The sequence below is a fragment of the Haemaphysalis longicornis genome, unplaced genomic scaffold, assembly GCF_048455015.1.
Source record: "Haemaphysalis longicornis isolate Haplotype H1 unplaced genomic scaffold, Haemaphysalis longicornis Haplotype H1 scaffold_10, whole genome shotgun sequence".
Lineage (NCBI taxonomy): Eukaryota > Metazoa > Arthropoda > Arachnida > Ixodida > Ixodidae > Haemaphysalis > Haemaphysalis longicornis.
This window is the reverse complement of record NW_027526204.1, coordinates 155,211,347-155,235,168: the sequence shown is the minus strand read 5'-3', so window position 1 is coordinate 155,235,168 and position 23,822 is coordinate 155,211,347. Positions and strand designations below refer to the sequence as shown.

Below are 23,822 nucleotides of genomic sequence, written 5' to 3'. Positions count from 1 at the left end.
TGATGAGTCTGAGTGCAGGAGCCTCACCGACTTGGCTGTGCAGCGTGTTGGCCGGGTCGGTGCAGCGGGCGAAGGCCGTGTAGTGGCCGCCCAGCATGCCCCCGTGGTGGTTGGTGACGGCGAACAGGTCGTACAGCGGCGGGGGCCCCCCCTGCGGCCCGCTGTAGTAGGGGCCCATGTCCAGGGCCCGCAGGGGGAAGTGCACCATGCGGTCGATCTTGTCGCGGAAGATGGAGCGGCTGAAGGAGAAGCGCTTGAGTTGCACCACCAGCACCGTGGGCAGCCGCCACAGCGAGAACTCCTTGGTGGCCTGCCGGTGCTCCTGGCAGCCGGGGCAGTACCAGGCCTCCTGCGGGTCCAGCACCTCGGGCTCCGTGAACAGCTGCAGGCACTGGGACAGCGTCGTGGGGCCCCCCGCCCCCCCGGCCTCCGCCCCTCCCCCGGCCCCCTCGCTGGTGTACTCCACTTCCTTGGACTCCACCAGCACGTAGCTGCCCTGCCGCTGGTCGTTCTGCCACTCCATCGCCAGGCAGCTCACACCGGCCGGCAGCTCCACCGGCTCGTTCCCTGCCCAGGGGAACAGCATTAGCCTCGTCCTGATGCCAATGGCTCGTATTTTATCCCACACTTCCCACAAACAACGGAGGCATTAAGGAAAACAGATCAAGCCACGACATCGCAGAATCTTGTCAGACAAGAGGCATGACTGGGCAACCGCAGTGGGGCCTCCAGTTCCGTTTCACCGTGTCACTTGAACGCTAACGCCCAGTTGACACACTCAGAGCTACGTTTTGAGTGCTGGCCACCACTGTGTCACTCCAGCCCACTTTAGTCACCCCGGTGCGCCAAATTTAAAAGTTTTTCAATGTGTTTCTGAGTTTTTTTTGGTTAGGAAACGCCTCTCAGTAGGTTACCAATGGCTAGTTCTTTCAAACCTAGCGAACTTCTACTTTGTTTTTGTGGCCCCTTTGGGAAGGACAACAGAACTTGCCTCTGTGCTTCATCACTACCACCGCCAGTGGCTGCTCCACGCGGTGCGAAGAGTGCACTACTGCGAGTACAGTTAAACGTCGCGGAACTGAAGGGGCACCACGATTTGCACGTTATAACCAATATTTCGTTATAGCGGTGGGGTGCTGTACTTGCCCAAAACAAATTAGTGCACAAAATTGCATCACACCGCATGATGGTACACAACAAAGTGACCGCATTCCGGAGATAAAAAGAAACGTTAGTGCGCCCACTTTATTGCAGTTCAAGATACATAACTCATGTGTCAAACAGGCTTAGCTGTGGATGTTGATGCATCTTTCTGATGTGAACGAAAACTTGCTCAGCTCCCTGCCCAATGTGGCGGCTTTTCTTGCAGCCACCTTCGTGTCTAGCGTCCTTCGCTTTTGCTTCCCGCCTGGCGCACTGAAGCTGCTCGAATCATGTGTGCAGCATGATGAAAGATAAGGCACGAGCAAATTAAAAATAAGGGAAATGGAAACAAATGTTTGAAATTGAGCTCGCAGTGGTGTTTTGTGAGGGGCTAAAGACTGGCCACTTGAGGATGAGCAACCCTCCAAAAGGAGACCTTCAAAAGGAGACGAGGGGAGCAAGAAGTCCTTGTTTGGTCGGACAGTCACTGTTTTTCACAAAGATCCCGAATCAACCTACTAGACACCAGCTCTAAGCACTGCAGACTCGAAATCCCCCGAGCGAACCCTTATTCAACGCCTCTTGTGGCAATTTGACAGGGAATCGCAACTCCTTCCCCTTAGCGGAAATTTTGTTCCAGCGGACTTTGTTGTATATAGCAGCACTTGACTGAATAATCGCGGCATCCTCAACTTTGCCTTATGCTAATGGTGAAATAAACCATTTATTACAATGGTTCTTTTCCTCATTAGTCACTATCGGTTATAGCAACTCAGCCTAACAGTGTAAGCCAACTTTGGATGCCCATGAAAGATGTGTTGTCCTGGGGCATAGCGAGAGAGGGAGGCTTCAATGTAATGACGAAAAAAAAAAAAAAAACGCCTTGTGTTGTCCCACTCGCTTGTCCCTGTGTCCTAGCGCTTCAAGATTCCGTCATGTCATACCAACAGGCCCAAAGCAGCACCTTCAATGTAAGCTTTGGCAGCGCAGAGAAGGCACCCGAGGAGCCTTGATTCATCGCCACCCTCAACAGAGGCCCCTCGTCAGCCTCCGCCACAGGCTCTCCTCCTCCCGCACCCCTGGCACTCTGGAGACCTGCCCACTCAAGCCATCCCTTTTCCCCGTGCCCTCCCACGCCCGGCTTCCTCTCCCACCAGTCAACCTGCCTGCCCAGGCCTGGCCTGGCCAGGAACAAAACGCTCCTCCCTCTCCCCACCGTTGAGGACACACTGGGCCGTCTCGTCGCTCTCTCTCACTCCTTGCCTGCTTTCTGGACCAAGGTAGCTTCGTTACCCACCCACCTCCCTTCAGCCCTTGAAAAAAATTAGCAGTGGCTTAGCTCGGCTATGCCAGGATAAACGTAGCGAGAGCTAAGGTTCAGCTGGATATTCTAAGGCTTCCTGGTTGTCTAGGATTACAGCTGAACCTCGTTATAAGAGACACTGATGTAAGAGACAAATGGGTATAAGAGACACTATTGACCCACATGGTTGGCTGCCCTATCTTTCCCATTAAATCGACCTCTTTTATAACAGACATCGGATGCAGAAGATTGGTTATAAGGGACAAGTCATCCTTGAACTTTAATCAATAATCTCGCTTGTAATAGACATTTTAACTTCAGACACAGTGCCACCAGTCACTAATTGCAGTTGCTTCCATCCTGGAAGCACAGGTGGACGACAGACGCCTGCAGTCGCTATTTATTATCACTTCAGCAAACACACAGTGGTTCAGTCAGCTATGAAATGACGATGAGAAGCCCTGCCAATGGAAATGCAACTTACAGAAGTGGTTAAAGCTTACTGCCATCCATTGGATGGAGCGCAATCACACATGCGGGTTCTCCCACTGGCATAGCTCCCAATCAAAAAGCATCGCAGATGTTGAGTCCTGCAAGCATAATGAATAGCCTGAGCACACAGCGGAAGAAGCTGTGCGCTCCGCCTATTCATCAGGCTTGTGAACTCAACATGTACGATTCATCTTCCACAAACGAGGAAAGAAAAAAAAGCTTGCAGAATCGGTTGTAAAATATACAGTGTAAATACAGTCATGAAGCAAACAAAGATTCAGAACTGTTTCATAAATTCTGGGGGCCAAACATAAATTAGAATGAATCTTTTGAAACATGCTGTAGCATTCTTTTGAGCTTGTTTTAGTCATAGGGTGCCCACATTGAACTAGGGTCTGATTAGTAAGTGAAAAAATGGTACCCTGCTTATAAGAGACATCTCGTATAAGAGACAGAAACTGCTCCCCAGTACGTGTCTCTTATAAAGGGGTTCAACTGTAGCTGATTATCATGCTTACTGCTTCTAAAACGATTCCCAATCCAATACAATCCAATCCAATCCAGTCCAGTCCAGTCCAGTCCAGTCACTGCTCCTCACGCATGCGCAGCACGGCTCTATGGGAGCCACGCGAAACGGCTATCAAGCGGTTCTGGTGCACCGTCAGACTTGGCTACTGAGCGACGGAGGCGCACAGCTGGGCACGCACCAGTGCCAGTGCGTCTGCCGTGGCTATGACGTCACTCCTCTGGAATGCGCAGACCGGCAAATGTGCACACCCAATTCTCTACACACCCGCACTCCAGTTGGACTGGGTTGGAACAATCCAATTTAATCCAATCCAATACAATGCTCCTCGCGCTTGCGCAGCACGGCCCTTCAAGGTCCACGCGAAACTGCTTAACCTCGGCCAGTGTAGCTTACGCTGCAAAATGCAGACCAGTGGCGCAGCCAGAGATATATTTTGGACGGTGTTGTGCGCCACCGGGAATATATGAACCTATTAAAGACACTACTACACAGTATGTCATTTTCCTCCACGCATAAATTTCGTGGGGTGCTCCGACCTGGGTAGGCCCCTGGCCAAGAGCTCACAGCTGCCCCATGGCTCGGGGGACAACGGCGAGGGCAGGGAGCGTCTTTTAAGCGACTCCTGGATTAGGAAGTACCACTGCGCTTGGATGAACCCCATCATCCGACTGCTGTGCATTGCCGAGGCTTCAAGCAGTGAGCAGCGCAGTATCGTGCCAAGCATCAGGAAATAAAGAAAACCAAGCTGCGGAGGAGGCTTCTTACTGTGCGCAAGGCATTCCCTGGGGGCTGTGTTGAGTTGGTTGGTATGCGCACTGCCTAGTCTGCACACTTTCCGGTTGGCTGAAAGTCGGGCTGCTACCGCCAAACACACAGAAAATGATTTTCTTCCGCCAAGCCCAGTTATAACAATAATGACTTTTTGGCAGCCCTTCGATACTGGGTTGGGAGGTGCAACAACAATGAAGCGACAAGCAGCAGGATGGGTTCTGCATGTCTGTCTTGCACTATTCAAACATCTTGCGGGGAAGTTCAAATGACCACTTCTGTTTTCTTCAACGAGCTACTAGTGACTGAAGCATGTTTGAGAATTTGCAAACAGTGTGTTTCTGCCCACAACCCCCGTCCCCGCCAGAAGCCCGGGCTCTCTTACCTCGGTCCTGGAGCACAAAGTCGGCCCGGTTGGTGTCTGCGTGCGGGTGGTGCACACCGGAGATGCTGAACATGGCTCTACTGCCCTGGTCGGCCACCATGGAGTCCCCCTGGGTGGATCGGCAGTCCCACTTCTTCTCTTGCCCACCACAGGGACATGCACCCCCCCAAACCAACCAAGTTGTGCTAGTTGGTTTCCACTGAACTCGTTAGAAAAACAGCGCCAAGATGGGGATGATGGAAAAGACCACGCCCGTGCCCGTCTTTCTCACCATCCCCGTCTTCAAGCTGTTTTTCCAAAGTAGCCTCCAGACCCTGCAAGGCGGCTATGGTGTGGCCATCAAAAAACTGAGGCATTCTATTCATGTTTTCCCAAACCCGAGGGGGCGAGGGGAAAAGCTGCATTTCGCAGGTCAACAAGTTATGCAGCTGTCATAATGCACGACTACAGCCGTGTTCAGAAAAGGCAGACATATAAAGAGAAACAAGAAACGACTGGATGCTTGTGCGACTAGAAACTAAACGGCCCGAATTCACACACTTGGGAAGAAACAGTGGCACACAGAAGTGAAACTGTGAAGCCAGCGGGCCACTCGGGACTGACAAAGGGTGCCTCGCAGCAGCAGCAGCACTTCATGGCGTGCCTCACCTGCAGCCCGGCAGCCTGCTGGGGTTCCTCGCTGCTGCAGCTGGCAGCGTTCACGGCCCGCTTGCTGGGCTCCACGGGCGGCCGGAACACGTTCACCGAGTGCCTGCAACGGGTCCCCTCTGGGCTGCCCGCTCTCACTGGGACCCCGAGGTGCGCCTTGGCGGAGGGCACACCCCCCGAGTCCAAGGACGCACTGGACCATACCAGTGGGGCTCTTCGATAAGCGCCCAAATATCAGCACAAGAGCACTTCGCTTTTTGTATCCACCTGCCGCTATCAAACTGACGTCCTGGGGCTCAGCAGCACAGCATTCGTGCCACTCGGAGCCACTGTGGCGGGTGCACAAACGCAGGGCCAACACATGGTTGGGCACTCTGTCCACACTATCAGCCACAGAGTCGCTGGCCACCTGCCATTCATTCAATGCGCCCCATGGCACACATTGCCACAACATGTGGTCACGCCCTTCCATTCTCAAGTTTTACTGCGTTGAAAAGTAGAACAGGAAAACACAAGAGCAGTCCTCAATTCGCACCCCCTGTCCTTGTAATTACAGGTCAAGACGAAGCTGAACTAGCACATAATGCCCCAATGCGCCAGGACGTTAACCAAGGGCCAATAAATTCCTCCCTTTCTTATGACTGATGAGGTTTGCATGTGAATGTGGGAATTTTGGTTCAGCTATGGCATGTTGAGCTCAATTACTGCCAAGCGCTGCAGCTACAGACAACTGCAAAGAGGTGCAGCTGTAGGTGTGGGGAGAGGAGGAGGAGCTGCACTGCAAAGCTACTGCGGCTACTTTGAGGGGCCCCCCCGACACAGTGAAACCTCCGTGTGGGGAACTCAAAAGCCCCAAAATACCAGACAAGGCATACGTAGCCCAATAGCCCCTTTGGAAACCATGCGCATTCAGCCTCGGCATAACAAGGCAAGTGTTGGTGCAATTTCATTACACCAAAGCCCCTGGAAGCACAATTTTGCTGTGACCTTAAAGGCACAAAGGACAGCTTGCAGTGCAAGCCACTTGGGTAAGCCATGCAGGCAGGCCTGTGGAGCACGTGGCTCCTTTCTGGGTGGCAGAGAACAGCCAGGGGTCTCCCTGGTATGCTGTGTCACTAACAGAAGAGGGCGACACCCTCTTGACGACATCTGGCAATTAAAAATGTTTAAAGCAATTAAAAATTAAAAATAATTGAAGACATCTAGCAATTAAAAATGTTATTTTCAGCAGAAAAAAAATTTCTCTGTTTTCCTATATTTTATGACCACATGAGCCCACAAGCAAAAGATGAGCTCCACAGTGCACATATTTACAGATTTACAAGCCTGGGATACAACTAGGGCCTCTAGTTCTTTTAGCCTCGACGTCATTATTTCATGTTCAGTGGAGCTTTTTCTTCACTGTAGCTTCCAGCTCTGCTAAAACGCCCCAATGGTGATGTATATCGCAAAACTCATCTTTGAAAGACAATTCCCCCCAAGAACTAGCAGTTTTAATTTGTTGTCTATGCCCTAGAGTGACTACAGCAATGTGATTCCACTTGGAATCGCCGGGACAGAAAGGGTTAATAAAGTGGCCGGGTCCTTCCTGATGGCCTGGCTGTGGAGGACTTCCTCTAGCCTCATGCTCTCATATGACCCCATTGTACCGGACATGCTGGGAAAATCTTAAAGGAACCTGCAAGTACGACACGGAGAACTAGCATGTTGGCACGAGATCCAAAAAGCAGCGCAAAAAAAAAAGACAAGGACACGGACAAGATTACCAGGAGGACTGCACTGATGTCGTAGTCTCCGTCGCCAGAGCAGTCCTCGTCATCTTGTCCCTGCCCTCATCTTTTTTTCGTGCTGCTTTTTGGATCTTGAAGTGCGCGATGCACCTGACAGGCTGTGCGCTATGGGAGTTTGACCGGGCAGCAAGACGCAATGCAGTCCCTGTGGGCATGCAGTGTGATGCCATCTCCAGTGCTGCCACTGATGAATGGTGGTTTCAAGCATTTTCCGCATCAGCAAACTATCAATTTAGGAGCAATTTGGAGCCCCTAAATGCCACTTTTGGAGATCCTTGGAGCAACTAAACATCACCTGCTCTCGGCACTAAAAATTGACCAGTATCGTCCAGTAATTGATGTGGAAGTCTCCTAACAGTGTTAGATCGGATGGAAGGCACTTAAAGGTGCTTTCACACATGCGATCACAAACGAACAGCACTGCTGAAGGATAATGACCTTCTTGTCCTTGCTAGGGGAAGACTTTTCCAAGGAGGTGGCTCAGTGGCTAAAGCCACATTCCCACTGGCGATTCGCCTCATCGCGCGACAGCGCGCGTTGCGCGATGAGGCGGTGTTCGCACTTGCGATCAGCGATGATGCGACTGCGTTCAGCGCAGCTGCTTCCCGACTTGTACGACCTCCTTGGTGCGTCAACCATTCGCAGTCAAAGAAAATTATGTTACACGAGCGCGACAAAAGCAGGTAGAAAGCAAACTAAAACACATGCTCCTAACCTGGAACAATGCCAAAAGCATTGCCGGTTGCGGGAGGAGCAGAAAATAACAAACTCAAGAAGGCTCTTTTCAACATATTATTGCACGAAGAAATGCACACGCTTGCTTTCACGCCACAACACCTGCATCACGGTCCACAAATTTCACTTCTTTTCACAGGCGCTAAGTTCTGACGCCTCCAAACTCTACGCGTGTTTACCAGTCGCCGATAGAAGTACAAAGAGGCTGCAAGTCAACCTACTGTCTCTCTATCCACCTGTATACGATGATTACTTGCTTTTACAATCCATACACGTTTCTCCACACTGATGAGTTCCACGCTATTCATTGATTAGTGCACGCATACACTGAAGCCACTGACGAAAGAACCGAAGCGCACAGGAAGTTGCTTGCCGGCCCGACCCGGCGGGTACAGCCGACGATAGCGGGCCAAGCGCTGGCCGAGCGAGCCCAGCGGTGGCGGCTCGCCTGCCCGCCGCCGTTTCCATAGCCGGATGTAAACAAACGTTTTGTTTCCGGCTACGTCAGCCTATTCCGCGGCCATGGCTTACCAGTTTTGCGGGGCCGTCGCGCGACGAGGGAATTCGGACCGAGAGCGATCTGCTCCGCCGTCGCAAAGCGACAAAAAGCGACGGCCGGCTCGTCGCTTTTCGTCGCGCGACGAGGCGAATCGCCAGTGGGAATGTGCCTTGAGGTGTTGCGCTGCTGAACACGAGGTCGTGGGTTCGATTCTTGGTCGTGGCGGCCGCTTTTCTGATGGAGGCGAAAAGCAAAAAACGCCTGTGTGTGCGAGATTTCGGCGCACGTCAAAGATCCCCAGGTGGTCAAAATTAATCCGGAGCCCTTCACTACGGCGCGCCTCATCAGCTGCGTTGCGTTGGCGCGTTAAAACCCTACAATCAGTGAGCTTTTCCAAGGCGTTCCAAGGAACGTTTTCCAAGGATAACGTTTCCCAGTTGGCAGGCTCGAACATGCATTAAAAATAGCTTTCACAATCGGCTCCCCTCATAGCCCCAAAATAGGCAAATAGCCAATCAAATTTTTGCTCCAGCCACAAGTAGCCAAATGTGGCTATTTATAGCCCAACCAGGCACCCCTTGAACCTGGCATCCCTAGAATCAAAGGGATTTTTTTTTTTTTACACATATTTCGAAACAGCCGCTAGATGTCGCCCCAATTTTGATGCCATTAAATCCTCCGAATATACTCCATCCAGTAGCAAAAATGCAGCTAAAGATAATTTGCAAGGTATTTAGTTTCTTTCTGGGGCGGATAAACGGCAACATGCAGCACGACAATGATTATTGAAAGGCTTCGACAAACCTGCGCAGTGGAAAAACCACGCGGGTGTTGCACCTCCTTTCCACTGTATGAATTATTGAGGCAAGGCGTCGTGTTTTATTTTTTCATTTCATTAGATGCAGGCGCTTGGTACCAGACCTCGTGCTCGTTTCCAGCCTAGGTTTTTAATCACAGAGACGGCCCGCTCCCCTAGCGATGGCGCACTCAGCGAGCCTGGCAAGCGAAGCAGGAGCTTGCAGCCAAGCACGTCACGCATGCCGTGCAACGGCAATCCCGCTGGCTCTCGGAGTGGACAGGATCGGCAATAAACATCACCTAAAGCTACTATCTATTGTTTATAGCAGGAACTACTGGAAACTACGGCAAGCAGAACAGTTTTTACCCGCAGTGCGCCAGCGCTGCAACGACTAGCCCGACGAAAACACTACTGGCGGTACAACGATGGCGCCCACCAAACTCACTTCTCTTGCACACAAACTGCACCAGTAGGCTGCGGCAAACGCCATGGCGGGTGCTAGTTCAGGTTATCAAGCCGAATTAGTTATACATGTACACATGTCCAGAGACCACTGCGAAGTAGTTCTTGCAACAGGCTGCACGTGATTTGCGCGAACACAAATTTTGGTGTGCTCTTGGCGCACTTGCTTGCGAAACTGTTTCTTTTTTTCATCAGGATGGCGCAGGAGTGGCAGCACTGCATCCCACATGGCGACAGAGACGGAAAAGAAGTTCCCACATTAGTTATTACAGTAATACCTCATTAACTCGAAGTCATAAGAACCAGAGAAAATTTAGAGATAAACGGATTTTCGAGATAAGCAAAGTTGCGCTAATCGCCGGGAAAAATGAGTGCTCTTCAGAAAAATCACTACTACTTACCGGCTCTTCAGCGGCAGTTTCTAATGTTTCTTCTCGTGCAGGTTTAAAAGAGAAAAAAATAACATACAAGAGACTTTAACCGGCCGGGTTTCGCCGCACTGCCATTTTATTTAGCAGAGATCTGTACCGCTCGGTTTCCGCAGATGAACGGAAATCACACCTCAGGGAAAATCACGAGCGCTGCACTCAGTCAGCGAAAAATCCGTACCGCGTGGTTTGCGCAGATGAACGGAGATCACACCTCAGGGAAAATCATGTGCACTGCACAAAGCGAACGAGACAAACTACGCCAAGCGTAGGCAGAGGGCCTCCCTGCTCAGCGCATGTGTCACATGATGTGCCACAGGGTTGCTTGACAATTGATATGTCGCTGGGCTGAGACTTCGCGCACTTCGCGTTTGCGGAAAGCATCGACGTATGGCAGGCGCGGCTAAATAAGAAAAAAAATCGACGGACTTCAGGCGTGGCAGCATTGCGCGAATCTTGTGAAATGGTCCGGCGGCGGACTTTTCGTTCCACTCCCAGTCAAGATTACGAGTTATCCGCAATCCCACCCAAAAATACTTCGAGATAAAGGGAAAAATATACATGGGACGTACAGGAAAATGTTCGGTGCAGCCGATTTTTCGAGATATGCGAGTTCGAGTTAACGAGGTATTACTGTACCTCCAGAGAAAATGGCGCGTCCTCTGCAGGAGCCGATAAAAGCCTGGGCCTCAATTCCGCACGCTATACCTGGAGTGCGCCTCCATGAGGCGGCAGAGGCGGCGGTAGGTGGCGTCGGCGGCGTCCAGGCTGAGCACGAAGGGCAGGCCCACCAGCTCGGGGGAGGGCCGGCAGGCGGGGCGGTGCTGCTGCCAGTGGCTGCCCTGGCAGGTGCGGTTGCAGTAGCCCACCCGCAGGCACCGCGTGCACCGCTTCAGCTTGTCCTGCTCGGCCACGCACTCCTTGCCGCACGAGGCACACGTGTTCCCCAGGGGGGGCACCTGCACCCGCTGCAAGGGGCAGGGGGAGCACCCTCTCGCACCAAACCCTGGCTGCCAGCTGGGCTGGACGCTGCTTCGCCCCACAGCCTTGCCCCCGCCAGAAGAGCCACTTGCCTGCACAACGGCCACCTCGAGCACCCGGCCACGGACGGCGTCCCTGTCCAGCACCTCGAACCTGCGCACCACAGGCGGCGGCAGCGTGAGGGAGGGAGCGCTGGGCAAGGAGGGCGGCCACTCACGCAAAGAGCTGGTCCTTGGGCGTCACGCAGGCCAGGCTCTCCTCCCGGCCGTACTTCTTGTAGATCTTGCGGTTGTACACCTCCAGCACCCGCAGCTGCGACCCCCACCACCACCACTGGCTGTTACACCCCCGCCACACGGCCCCCTATACTGCAAGGCGAGACGTACGTTCTGGTGGCAGACCCCCGTCTTCTTGGAGATCTCCTCGGCCAGGTCCTGGACCCTGGCGTCGGGGTTGAGCCGCAGGTGCAGCTGTGGGAAGGAGCAGCGGGCATTGCGGCGGGCTCGGGCTGGGAGGCACGGAAGAGACGCACCTTCTGGGGCACCTGCTGGGGGTCCAGGCTGAAGAAGTGGACGGCCAGGAGCCGCTGCTTCTTGGGCAGCGGCACCGTCAGGTACAGGAACGGGTCAAAGCTGATGGACACCTGCACAGGCACAAGGCTGCCGTCGTGCCAGGGACCCCTGGCGCCCACCAGAGCTAGCGCCGACAAATGTCCACCCCCCAAGAAGAACCCCGGGACTCGGCCATCTGGCGCAATGCATCGTTGACTCTAGGACTGGCACGCCAGCAAGGCTTTCAGTGAAAAATGTGTGCAAGTGAACAGACAAAACTGGAGATGAACCACCGCTCAGTTAAAACAGCCAGCCGTTCATTCCCATACCCAAGAACAGAAGACACGAAAGAAGGAGAAGTGTGTAAAAACCGTGCAGCGTGATCAGCGTACCGTTCACTGAGCTGGTAACTGGTGTGAGGCACAGACATACACACATATACACTCATACAGGACGTACGAAACTATGCAAAAGGAACGACGACGTACAGTCTGCACTATCCGTGCCTCTCCTCCCTTTGTCCATATCCCCTTTTTTGCGCAACAGTTTGAAGTAATGGCGAAAATGCCAGAGCTGTTTCTGTTGCATTTATTAAGAGCTACTGGAGTGAGGCACTGCAAGGTTTGCCTTCTATGGTGTGTTTAGGGAGGGATACAACGTGTGCATAGGCATGCAGCTCACCCTGCCCCCCCGTTCTGTCCTCCCCCTATGGGCGCTCTTCATACCCGTTTGCCACTCCTCGGCTGAGCCCGAAATTTGAACACTGGGGCAACAAGGCAGACTGGATTTGAGAAGTTTCTCCCGCGATCAGTTCCCCCCCTCCCCACCGGCATGCACACGATATCGGGTGAGGAGCCCATGATATTCCCCGAGCGCACCTTGTGGCATTTGGGGCAGATGACCGTCGACTTGTACTGCCCCTGGAAGAGGTCCACCACAATGGAGTCGTTCCGAAGCTTGTAGTTGCTCCAGGACTCGTCAGCAACCACCTGGAGGAGGGGGACAGCACGCCACACTCAGGGCAGGCAGCCCCCGCAGTGCATAAACGTGTGCCCAAAATTGCCCACGCACGCGGAAGAGCTTCGAAATTGAAGGCGCACTGAGAACCAAATGAGCCCGTGTGTCAACTGAAGCATCTCGCTATTCTAGGCTGCTTCGGCCTTGGTTCGACGGCAAGAGATGCTTCATTTGCTTGGCCGTCACAACTGTCATGTCTCTTCCATTTCCCTTGCACTTTAAAGCGATGCAAAAGACCATGCCGCTCACGATGGGCAGGCAATTGAAGCATTTCCAGCCAGAGTTACTCAACACTTGTGAATATACACCCCACAGGCCTTCAGCATCAAAGGCCTGTCCACAGATGGCCTCCTGTGTGGGGTCAAACAGGGTCAAGCATGGGGCAAGCTCAGTAGCCTGCCATAAGTCGACAGAAAGTGTAAGCAGTACTCAAGTGATTGCGGCTGATGCTGTAAGTTTCAGAAGAAAAACCGTGGAAACAGAAGGGAACATCCCCTCATATAGTGTTTCCTAGTTTGAAAAGCAAGCCCTATTTTATAAAGTTGTGCTATCAAGCAGTAAATGTTTGGCAAACTACAGTTGTTGTCCCCAGCTGCGCCTCAGCTACTAGAAATCAGGCGAGCTTGCATGGCCCCAATTCTGAGGCGGAGTTTCGCAACTGGTTCACATATACTAAATAACTGTTCACAGGAAGCTGCTGCCCCCTGGGAGGAGCAGCAGAAACTACTCGCACAATTTTGCAGCCTGGCCGCCGCTGTCCGGGCATGTCGCCTAGCTGACTGCCCCACTAGTCTTGGTGCTCTGCCGCTGTTGCCCCATACCGGTACACGTGGACAGTGGAAAGGGGCCACCGCTCTTGCACCATTCACTCACATGGCCCTTCTGGCGGTGCTAACACCCATGCCAAACACTGGATCAAGAGGGAGAGAGAGAATAATCTTCAATTAAATCAAGGGGGCGTCCTCATTCCAGGATGCCTTGAGCTTGGGCCGCGTCGACAGCCCTTTCGATCAGGCACAGCTGATCTTCGAGGCCTGATCTGGCCAAGGCTAATCGGACTGAATCAAATCTTACCCCGTCGTGGTTGGTACTAGTAAAAGAGGCTGCTTAATAATGTTAATTAAGACTACGGGTCAACAGCACATATGTGCTGTTAAAAACATTTTACGTTCAAGTAAACGTTATCTAGCGCTCTACAAAAGTAAATACTTCATTTAGAAATCGAAAAAAAAATCTAGTTTATTGTCTATGAGAGGAGCAGTTCTGTTAGCTTTTGCACCTCGCGAAGACGACGTCTGATATTTGTATTTGTTACCACGAGCAAGGCTGATTTTGGTTCACTTAGCGAGTGAGGCAGAAGTCGCACAAATGTTTATACTCGCATGTACAACTTTAGTTAGGTCGCAAACCTTTGGACAAGGGATGGAGCTGGCGTTGGCCCAGCGGCTGATTTTGGTTCACTTAGCGAGTGAGGCAGAAGTCGCACAAATGTTTATACTCGCATGTACAACTTTAGTTAGGTCGCAAACCTTTGGACAAGGGATGGAGCTGGCGTTGGCCCAGCGCAAATATTGCAAATATTGGACGCGGAAGTGCAAGTGGTAAAGAATATATAGAAGATCCTTTTTTTCTGCGATAGATGCAATAGGAATGACAAATTTAAGGCAAGTGCGCGTGTTGCGCTATTTTTTTAGTAGAAATATTATTTCCAAGTAAAAAGAGTTTTGCTATGTTCACAAGCACGCGTATAGTTGGTAGGCTTATAATCTCTTTTATTGCACTTAAAAAAAAAAAAAAAAAAGAGCAGGATATTGCTATCTTGTACGCCTCAAGTGCTGCAGGGGCGCCACTGAAATCCCCCTAGCGGCCCGTTTGGAAAGCAGTCGCGGGAGTCGTCGGCCTGCTCACCACTGTCGCCGTTGCTTTTGAGGCACGTTCGCGACTGATATTTTCCGTTTGTATGCGCTGGAAATACATATTTATGTGGGGCAGTCAGTCTGTTCGCACATGTGGTGTATTTACGAGCGTGTGAATGCTTCGGACGCGATCTTAGTGTGGTACATTCGGTCCGCATAAGCACCAGGTGAGTGTCACAGGCCGGCCTCGTGAAACCGGCGTATGCATGGAGCTGATCGTATTTCCATGGCCCTGAAATCTACTAACAGTGCCTCTCTAAGTAGCATTCGTTCAAATACTCATCCTACGGGTATACATTGCGATGTAAATCGGTTTCGTGTGCTTACATAATCTAGCGGAGCACAACTCGCCAGTTACGCTTTCTACCTCAGATATTGATTACTACCCTGACTCGCCAGTTACGCTTTCTACCTCAGATATTGATTACTACCCTGAACAAGCCAATGTGGCATTAATTTCACCAACATTCTACGAAATAAGTACGATAGATAATGTAAAATTATACGTGGGAGTCAGCACACAGCAAAGAATTTACTGCTGGGTCGTCTTGTCGTAAGGTGGACACTCGCAAACATTCACCATCTGCTACATTTATCCTCAGCTTATATATCCGTGTCCGCGACTAAACGCTTCCTCGAAACATCGTCATATGACATAGGCAGCCTGCAGAATCTAGCGAAAAGGTGAAACCAGAGGGCCTTCTCAGATACCACACTCTTCCAACGAAACCTTTTATCACTTGTGACTACATATATACTTACTGTATACTTCGAAAAATGCGTCCGCCGCATGATGTTAAAGTAAAAAAACTAAATAAAAGTGAACGTGCAGCTTGTGTGTGTGTGTGATTACTAAAACATGCATTCCTTGATTTCACTCCGCATTCGAACATAACGATCATTAGGCGTCCTGCTCCCGTACCCCCCCTCATGTCTTGTGAAATAGCAGTGCATTTCGAATCTAATATGTCTTTAACACCAGTTTGCTCTCTGACCCACTCCGCTCTCTTCTTGTCCCTTAATGTTACACCTATCATTTTCCGCTCCATTGCCCGCTAAGTCGTTCTCAATTTAAGTTGAACCCTCTTAGTGAGCCTCCAAGTTTCTGCCCCGTAGGTTAGTACCGGTAAGATGCAGCTGTCATACACTTTCTTCTTCAGCGACAATGGTAGGCTGCTATCCATTATCTGAGAATGTCTGCCATATGCACCCCACCCCATTCTGATTCTTCTAATTATCTCTGCCTCATGGTTCGGATCTGGGGTCACAACTTGGCCTAAGTAGATATATTCGCTTACCACTTCCACTGCCTCGCCACCTATCTCAAACTGCTGTGCTGTCCCGAGGTTATTGATCATTACTTTAGTTTTCTGCATATTAATTTTCAGGCCCACGGTTCTACTCTGTTCGCCCAGTTCGGAAAGCATGCTTTGCAATTCATCCCCCGAGTTACTTAGCAAGGCAACGTCATCAGCAAACCTGAGGTTACTGAGGTATTCTCCATTAACCCTTACTCCCACCTGTTCCCAATCCAACGTTCTGAATACTTCTTGTAAGCATGCTGTGAATAACATTGGAGAGATTCGTCTCCTTGTCTGACACCCTTCCTTATAGGTATTTTACAGCTCTCCCTATGGAGGATGATGGTAGCTGTAGACCCACTGTAGATATCCTCTAGTATCCTTACATAATGCTCATCTACCCCCTGGTTCCGTAATGCCTGAATGACTGCTAGGGTTTCGACCGAGTCAAATGCTTTCTCATAATCTATAAAGGCTATATATAGGGGTTCAGTATACTCAGCGCACTTCTCTATCACCTGATTGATCGTGTGAATATGGTCCATTGTTGAATAACCTTTACGGAACCCTGCTTGTTCTTTAGGTTGACTGAAATCTAAGGTTGCAGAGATTCGGTTAGCGATTACCTTGGTAAATACCTTGTAGACGACTGACAGTAAGCTGATCGGCCTGTAATTTTTCAAGTCCTTCATGTTGCCTTTCTTATGGATTAGGATGATGTTCGCGTTCTTCCAAGATTCCGGTACCATTGCGGTCATTAGGCATTGCGTATACAGGTTTGCCAGTTTTTCAAGTACAATTTCTCCGCCATCCTTCAAGAGGTCTGCTGTTATCTGATCCTCACCAGGTGCTTTGCCCCCTTTCATTTCTTTCAAAGCCTTCCTTACTTCTTCGGTCGTTACTGGTGGGATGTCTATCTCCTTTGAACTGCTGTCTCGTTCGGCATTATCCTGTATGTCCTGGCTACTGTACAGATCCCTATAGAACACCTCGGCAACTGTGACTATTTTATCCCTATTTGTGATGACATTGCCTTGCTTATCCTTAAGTGCATACATCTGATTTTTCCCCACGCCAAGACGTCTCTTCACTGCTTTCAGGCTACCTCCGTTCTTTACAGCGTATTCGATCCTCTCCATATTATACTTCCGTATGTCAGCTGTCTTACGCTTATTTATTAACTTCGAGAGCTCGGCTACTTCTATTCTGTCAGCTGCGGTAGAGATTCTCATGGTTTGCCGTTTTCTGATTAGATCTTTCGTCTCGTGTGAAAGTTTACCAGTATCCTGTCTAGCCATAGAGCCCCCGACTTCTATTGCACACTCCGTGATGATGCGTGTAAGGTTGTCGCTGGCTTCCTGTGTCGTAAGCTCGGCTTCCTCGTTAAGGGCGGAATATCGGTTCTGCAGCGCGATCCTGAATTCTTCTACTTTACGTCTTACTGTTAGTTCGTTTATCGGCTTCTTTCGTACTAGCTTGTTGCAGTCCCTCCTCATATCTAGCCTAATTCGAAATCTTACCATACGGTGGTCACTACACCTTACCCTTCCGAGCACTTCCACATCCTGCACGACGCCAGGGTTATCACATAATATGAAGTCTATTTCATTTTTGTGCTCCCCATTCGGGCTCCTCCAGGTCCACTTCCGACTCTCCCGTTTACAGAAGAAGGTATTCATTATGCGTAGGTTATTCCGTTCTGCAAACTCAACTAGTAGGTCCCCCCTGCTATTTCTACAGCCCAGACCATAGTTCCCAACTGCCTTGTCTCCATCCTGATTCCTGCCTACTTTAGCATTGAAGTCCCCCATTACTACGGTATACTGTGTTTTTACTTTAGCCATTGCCGATTCCACATCTTCATAAAAGCGTTCCACTACTTGGTCGTCGTAGCTGGATGTGGGCGCGTAGCCCTGTACCACCTTGAGCTTGTACCTCTTATTGAGCCTAATTACAAGACCTGCTGCCCGTTCGTTAATGCTATAGTATTCGTCTATGTTGCCAGCTATGCTTTTAAGTGCGAATGCACTTTATAAGCGACCCTGAATTCCGGTGACCGCGGTCCGTCCACATAGCAACAGCTGCGGGTGCGCGCGCTCCTCGTCTTCCTTGGCAACGGGGGGAGATGGGCGCGCGCTGCCTGGCCGCTGACATGGCACATACCCACGTGGGGGATTGGCCAGGAATCGGGCGTGAGAAGGGGTAATGCACCCGCTTAAAGGAGTACTGACACGAAATTTCACAGCTGAGATCCGCTCTAGCAATCAAGTACAACGACAACACAAATAGGTGACTGTGCATGGACATACCCACGTGGGGGATTGGCTAGGAATCGGGCGTGAGAAGGGCTAATGCACCCGCTTAAAGGAGTACTGACACGAAATTTCAAAGCTGAGATCCGCTCTAGCAATCAAGTACGACAACACAAATAGGTGTCTGTGAATAAATGCATCTTTCTTTCTTTGTAGTTGTGTGTGTGTGTGTGATCTCTCTTTCGCGAACATTGCCGAACCGCGCAAATTCAACTCCTGCATTCGCACTTTCACATTCTTCCCCTCGGGGAAATGCGGGGAATTTTTTATTGACTAGAAATCCCACTCCCAGTTCTCTTCTGTCCTCTAGACCACGGTAACATAGGACGTGTCCATTTTTCAGCACCGTAAAGGCTTCGCCTGCCCTCCTAACCTCGCTAAGCCCTATTACATCCCATTTAATGCCCTCTAGTTCCTCGAACAACACCTCGAGACTTGCTTCGCTAGATAAGGTTCGTGCGTTAAACGTTGCCAGGTTCAGATTCCATTGGCGGCCTGTCCGGATCCAGGGATTCTTGACACCCTCTGCTGCGTCACAGGTCTGACCGCCGCCGTGGTCAGTTGCTTCGCAGCCGCTGGGGACTGAGGGCCGAGGGTTAGTTGGCGTATTCATGGGAGGTTGTGGCCGTTGTGGCGTGTTAAAGACATATTAGTAGAAATTAAGAAGAAGAAATGGACGTGGGAAGGGCATGTAATGCGAAGGCAAGATAACCGCTGGTCATTAAGGGTAACAGAGTGGATCCCTAGAGAAGGCAAGCATTGCAGGGGGCGGCAGAAAGTTAGATGGGCAGATGAGATCAAGAAGTTTGCGGGGATAAATTGGTCACAGTTGGCACAGGACCAAGGTAATTGGATAATAATGGGAGAGGCCTTTGCCTTGCAGTGGGCGTAGATAGGCTGATGATGATGATGATTCGAATCTAGTGGTCAGGTAAGTTCTACCTGGCTTAAGTTTAGACGAACTTCTTCAGCATTTCTGAAGATACACTGTGTTTATTTTTAATTCCCGTATGAGTTATTTCGTTGCTGCTGGAGTTGCAGATCATTTTTTTTCCGTGGTTTCATTAACCCCCTGGTTCTTGCTATAAGGCGTACGTTAATGGGCACATATTTCATGACGGAGAGCCTTGTAATGTATTTAACATTTTCGCGTGGCCTCTATTTCCATAAAAAGCACATTATTGTCAGGTATTAGGTAATCACATCCCCGAATCATATTTTTCTATGACGTATATATTCGAAACAATGCCGCATTCATTGTCCGCACTGCAAAACGAAACCAACCTCTCACTGTGCCAGTACCAGGTCTAAACAAGGCGACAAAAGCATTCACTTCCGCCTGACGTATGCGGAGGTGACAGTGGTGATATGCTGCTGCCGTCGCCGACACCCGTAAGAGCGGCGAAGAAATGCACACTACCGTGTCTCCTGATAGCTCTTGTTTTCGTTCCAGCACTCCATTAGGACACGTCTGTTTTTTGAAGTGCCCTAGACGCACTATTTGCTTACAGACATTACCATAACAAGTTATTTAGGGTGCCGAAATGCAAAAGGAAGCGAAAGAGAACCAAAATACTGCATGAGCCGCTACCAGCTGCACCCCGTCCATCCCGTAAGCGCTGCAGAGAAGTGGCGGCAGGCGGCGCAGCGACCGTGAAGCTCGAGGCGTATAGCGGTTAGTTTGAATGATGTGATGGCGACGGCAGTACAGCGCTGTGGTGTAGCAGAGAAACCTCGGGCGAACGCACCCCTGCACCCGGCGGAGCGCCGTGCAAGTCGCCGGAGAAGCGCAAGCATCACGGGACAGGTTCCCCAACCTCCGTCACACGCCGCTCAGAACTTGTTTCGGCGACTCTCCGCCAAATGCAAACGTCGCCTGCACAGAGCTACTCTGAACGACGGTACCTAGTGCACTGTGTGCTTACGAAGCTTAGGATTTTGGCAAGGTGATTTTAAGAGCTAAGAGCTTTAACTGCTTATTGGGATCAAATTTAGACAAAGAGAAATTTGAGAGCAGTTGGGCTTTAAACTGTCAGTCTGTAAGCTTGCTTTGTGTTATTTGTTTGCAACAAAGCTGCAGATTTTGTATCTCCAGATGGTGAAAGCTTTAATTTTACCCAAAAAAAGGATAAGCATTTGTATTAAAAACTATTCGATTCGGTTTGAACTTTGTCTTACACGTGCTCAGCCGGAGTTCCCACATACATTCATCTCACATTCACGTGTACCTGCTTTCATGTTTGCTTCAGCAAACTGCTCAGACAAGCTCTACCAACCCTGTTTCGCCATTCACAGTTTGCACTGCTACAAATCGTAGCGTGGGAAAGTGTATAGGGCGGCAATACCAGCTTTCATAGTTTGCCGTTTCCTGCATTACTCAGCAACCACTGTTGCCACGAGTGTCTACTGAGAGGGGCCAACCGTTCCACAAGTTCCCCTCTACCGCTGAGGTTCCCCAAAACAGTTTCACAATCACCAGCATTCCAAGGGGCTCGCACACATGCGTCGCAAAGATGGCCCCACCCATACACTGCTGCTGATCTCACATGGCTGACCCACACCAACGAAAATAGGATTCAAGTGGCCACGGATTCTCACAAACCTCTCCACACCCTCAGTGCAAGTTTCAGTGCAACTTCTACTTCACGACGGCTGTGAGCTTGACAATTTTTGAAGAATGACTCGCATTGAACGGTGGCTGGCTCAAAACCTGTCCTATACACACAGCCCTTAATTTTGAACATGACATTTGCTAACAGATTCTAGCTAATTAGTACAGTAAAATCTCGATGATACGAATCTCGCAGGACCACGAAAAATATTTGTATCATCCGAAATTCGTATGAACCAACACAGCCCAAAAAATTGAGCACTAAAAAAAGTTTTCGTTTACTTCTTTTCTTTTCTTCCGCGTGACGAAATTCGTGACGTTTTTCCGGTTTTTTTTTTTTTAATCTCTATATCGCCGAGCGGTCCTTTCTGGACTTTTTTCAACTCACTCGCGGTGCCCAAGCTCACTACACGCTACACTGAATCGCACGGCGCGTTTTTGCAAGCGATTCGTGCGCGTCGGCACTGCGCGCGCAATATTTTCGTGCCTGCGTTAGTGATTCCGCGCCCGCGGCCGCCTGTCTCTCAGTGAGAAAATGCTGGAAAATGACGCGCGCGGCAGTGGGAGGAGCCTAACGACTTGCGCCAATTAGCGTCACTGAATAAAGATTATTAGCAAGTCTAGCGCCAATGGCAGGTGCGCGCCTCATGGCAGCCGTTTCGAAGCGCTCGAGACAGCCGGCTGCTCCGGCGGTGATGTTTAGGCTTAGCACCCCGGCAGATATTTCGTGGGTGCTTTCACTAGGGATGCGGATGAGGTTTTATGGCACTGTTTTCGCCCACATTATTAGCTAAGTTATTGCACAATAAACTTTGTGTGTGCTTTGAGTTTGAGCGGCATGTTAAAGAGCGACTTGAAGCGGTCGCTCGAGCGCCCTGCACCACTCCGCGACCGAAGCCGCCGCCACGTTGCCGCGGTCGCCTGCGCCCCACGCAGCGTGCGGGTGGTTTTGCGGCGGCATCAGTGCGCCTGCGGAGTGCGCGGCATGTTTTCACGAGCAGAAAACAAAACCCCGGCCGTTCCTGTGGAATGAGCGACGAGGAGGGGAGGGAGAGCCCGTACGTCGCCGTCACTTGCTTGCTCGGCAGTCGGACACCTCACCAGCACGTTCGTATCATCCGCCGGGCCACGCAGGTCGGTTCGTAAGAGCCAAAACTTATCAGAAATTCGTATCATTCCAAAATTCGCCCTGTCCATTCCCCTAGTAAGCCAACAGGCTATCGTGCACAGGCTTTCAGCCGCTGTACAGGGTGTTGCGACAATAATTGGAACACTTTAAAAATTTTTCCTTTGCGAACCGCCGCTCTGTTTGCGTTCAAACTTCACATGAAGGTTGCATTTTGTGGTTTATTTTGTTTGGCACTGGTAACGACGGCACTTACCCGTTTATCCTGAAAATAAATAAAAACAATTTTCTCCTATGGGAAAATGGCGGCTGATTTGGACGTACGAGCCGAAAACCGGGTTTTCTGATTGTCTGCTAGCTCATTCCTAGGTGCATTTTCTGATCGTCTGCTGCACCATTTGGCTCCTTCCTACCGTGAATCCCAAACATGCGTTCCGCTCTGCATACCCAAGGTGGTTCCGTCGTTCCAACATCAACTTGCGCTGACTCGCACGTCCAAATCAGCCGCCATTTTCCCATTGGCGAAAATCGTTTTTATTTATTTTCAAAATACACAGGTCAGTACCATCGTTGTTCCCAGTATCAAACAAAATAGACCACAAAATGCGACCTTAGAGGCAAGTTAGAGCGCGAACAGAGCGGCGGTTCGCTCAGGAAAAAATTTTTAAAGTGTTCCAATTATCGTCGCAACAGCCTGTACTTCAAGCTGCACTGCCCCTTTGCGACTGTTTTGCTTTGCAGGCAGTTCTGCCGAAGTGTACACGTTTGCTAGGAAGTTTGCAAAGGTGTTACGGACTATGTGTCAGGCCTATCTCGCAGCCCAAGCATTTATGCTCCAGACAGCCTTTGCGACCATTTTCACTGGGCGAATGCACAAAGCATGCAGTTCAAGTGCAGATGTCTAAGGCTTTCGCGCAAAGAGCGGGACAATGTTTCCCAATCAAGTTCCTCATTGGGTATGAAATCAAGAAACCAAATCTGGACAAACATGGAGGCTTCTGCACTGCATCAACAGTGCCAATAATATACGGCTATAATTCTGACCTTCTGCAGCACAGAACTGAATCGAGCTTTACAAAATGTGTTCCCTGTTGCGTCAATATATGGCTTAACTATAATTCCGACCTTCTCTCGCACATACCTTAATTGAGCTTTACAAAATGTTCGCCATTTGTTATCTCGTCACCCCAAGCTCTTTGGACAGCTTAGCGTCAGTACAACAAAACAGTGCCCCATTACTGACGTTCTTGCCACAGGCAGACCACAGTGCACCTGTAGCACGAAAACATGCAAGTCGCCGCGGTGGCTCTGTGGCTAGGGCGTTACGCTGGTGAGCCCAAGGTCCCTGCGGGTTCAATGCCTGCAAGCACACCCACGTGTCGAGCTCCCTCCCCCAGGTGGCCAGAGCCCTCCACTGCGGCTCGCCTCGTAGCCCAGGCGCATTGAACCCCACAGTCAATCCATGAACCCACAATGTGGTGTCCGTGGCCCACCCCCAACACAGGGATCTCCTCAGGGAGGCACTCACGCTGTCCGGGCGGCCCGCAGACTCCACCCGCTCCACGTACGGCTTGCTCTGGATGCGGTTCAGGTCCTGCAAAAAGACGCACACAGGCAGGGGCTGCTATGCTATCGGCAGCTGCCGCAGTGGCCGGGCCGACAGTGGCCCTCGCACGACCGGGTGCCCCACAAGGTGGCGGGACACGCAGGCTACCTGGCCGGCTAGAAAGTAGTGGCACCTGCTTGTTGCAGCTGTGCTTGCCATGCTGAGGTGTGCTGGGGCGTAAACTGCACTGCTGTGTGCGCCTGAAATGGGCCCCACTGAACAACCTCACCTCAAATGTTAAATCGGGGGCAAAAAAATGGACTCGGCCAGCTTGCGATGAATGCGTATGGCAGTCATCGGAAGGAGAGGCCTTCTCAGATGACGATTTGGTAGCCTGCTAAAATGCCTTCCACTTCTCTGTCTTTCTACATGTGCCAGAGACAGTAGCCCCTGTGAGCATAAGTTAGCTCAGCATTTGTG

The 23,822-nt window shown here is 50.7% G+C and overlaps 1 protein-coding gene across 2 annotated transcripts in view; it reads right to left on the bottom strand.

Annotated features, from left to right (window-relative positions):
• The window catches only part of LOC144159702 (ubiquitin carboxyl-terminal hydrolase 19-like), a 49,595-nt gene that overhangs the window by 5,750 nt on the left and 20,023 nt on the right, over positions 1 to 23,822 (bottom strand). For both annotated transcript variants that reach the window (XM_077691369.1, XM_077691368.1), the window contains exons 11-20: positions 23,325 to 23,390; positions 12,392 to 12,502; positions 11,495 to 11,605; positions 11,349 to 11,432; positions 11,180 to 11,274; positions 11,055 to 11,115; positions 10,690 to 10,949; positions 5,269 to 5,371; positions 4,621 to 4,729; positions 28 to 567 (exon numbers count right to left, since the gene is read on the bottom strand). In XM_077691369.1, coding sequence (XP_077547495.1) covers positions 28 to 567; positions 4,621 to 4,729; positions 5,269 to 5,371; positions 10,690 to 10,949; positions 11,055 to 11,115; positions 11,180 to 11,274; positions 11,349 to 11,432; positions 11,495 to 11,605; positions 12,392 to 12,502; positions 23,325 to 23,390 — 1,540 coding nt within the window. The remainder of the gene's footprint in view (positions 1 to 27; positions 568 to 4,620; positions 4,730 to 5,268; positions 5,372 to 10,689; positions 10,950 to 11,054; positions 11,116 to 11,179; positions 11,275 to 11,348; positions 11,433 to 11,494; positions 11,606 to 12,391; positions 12,503 to 23,324; positions 23,391 to 23,822) is intronic.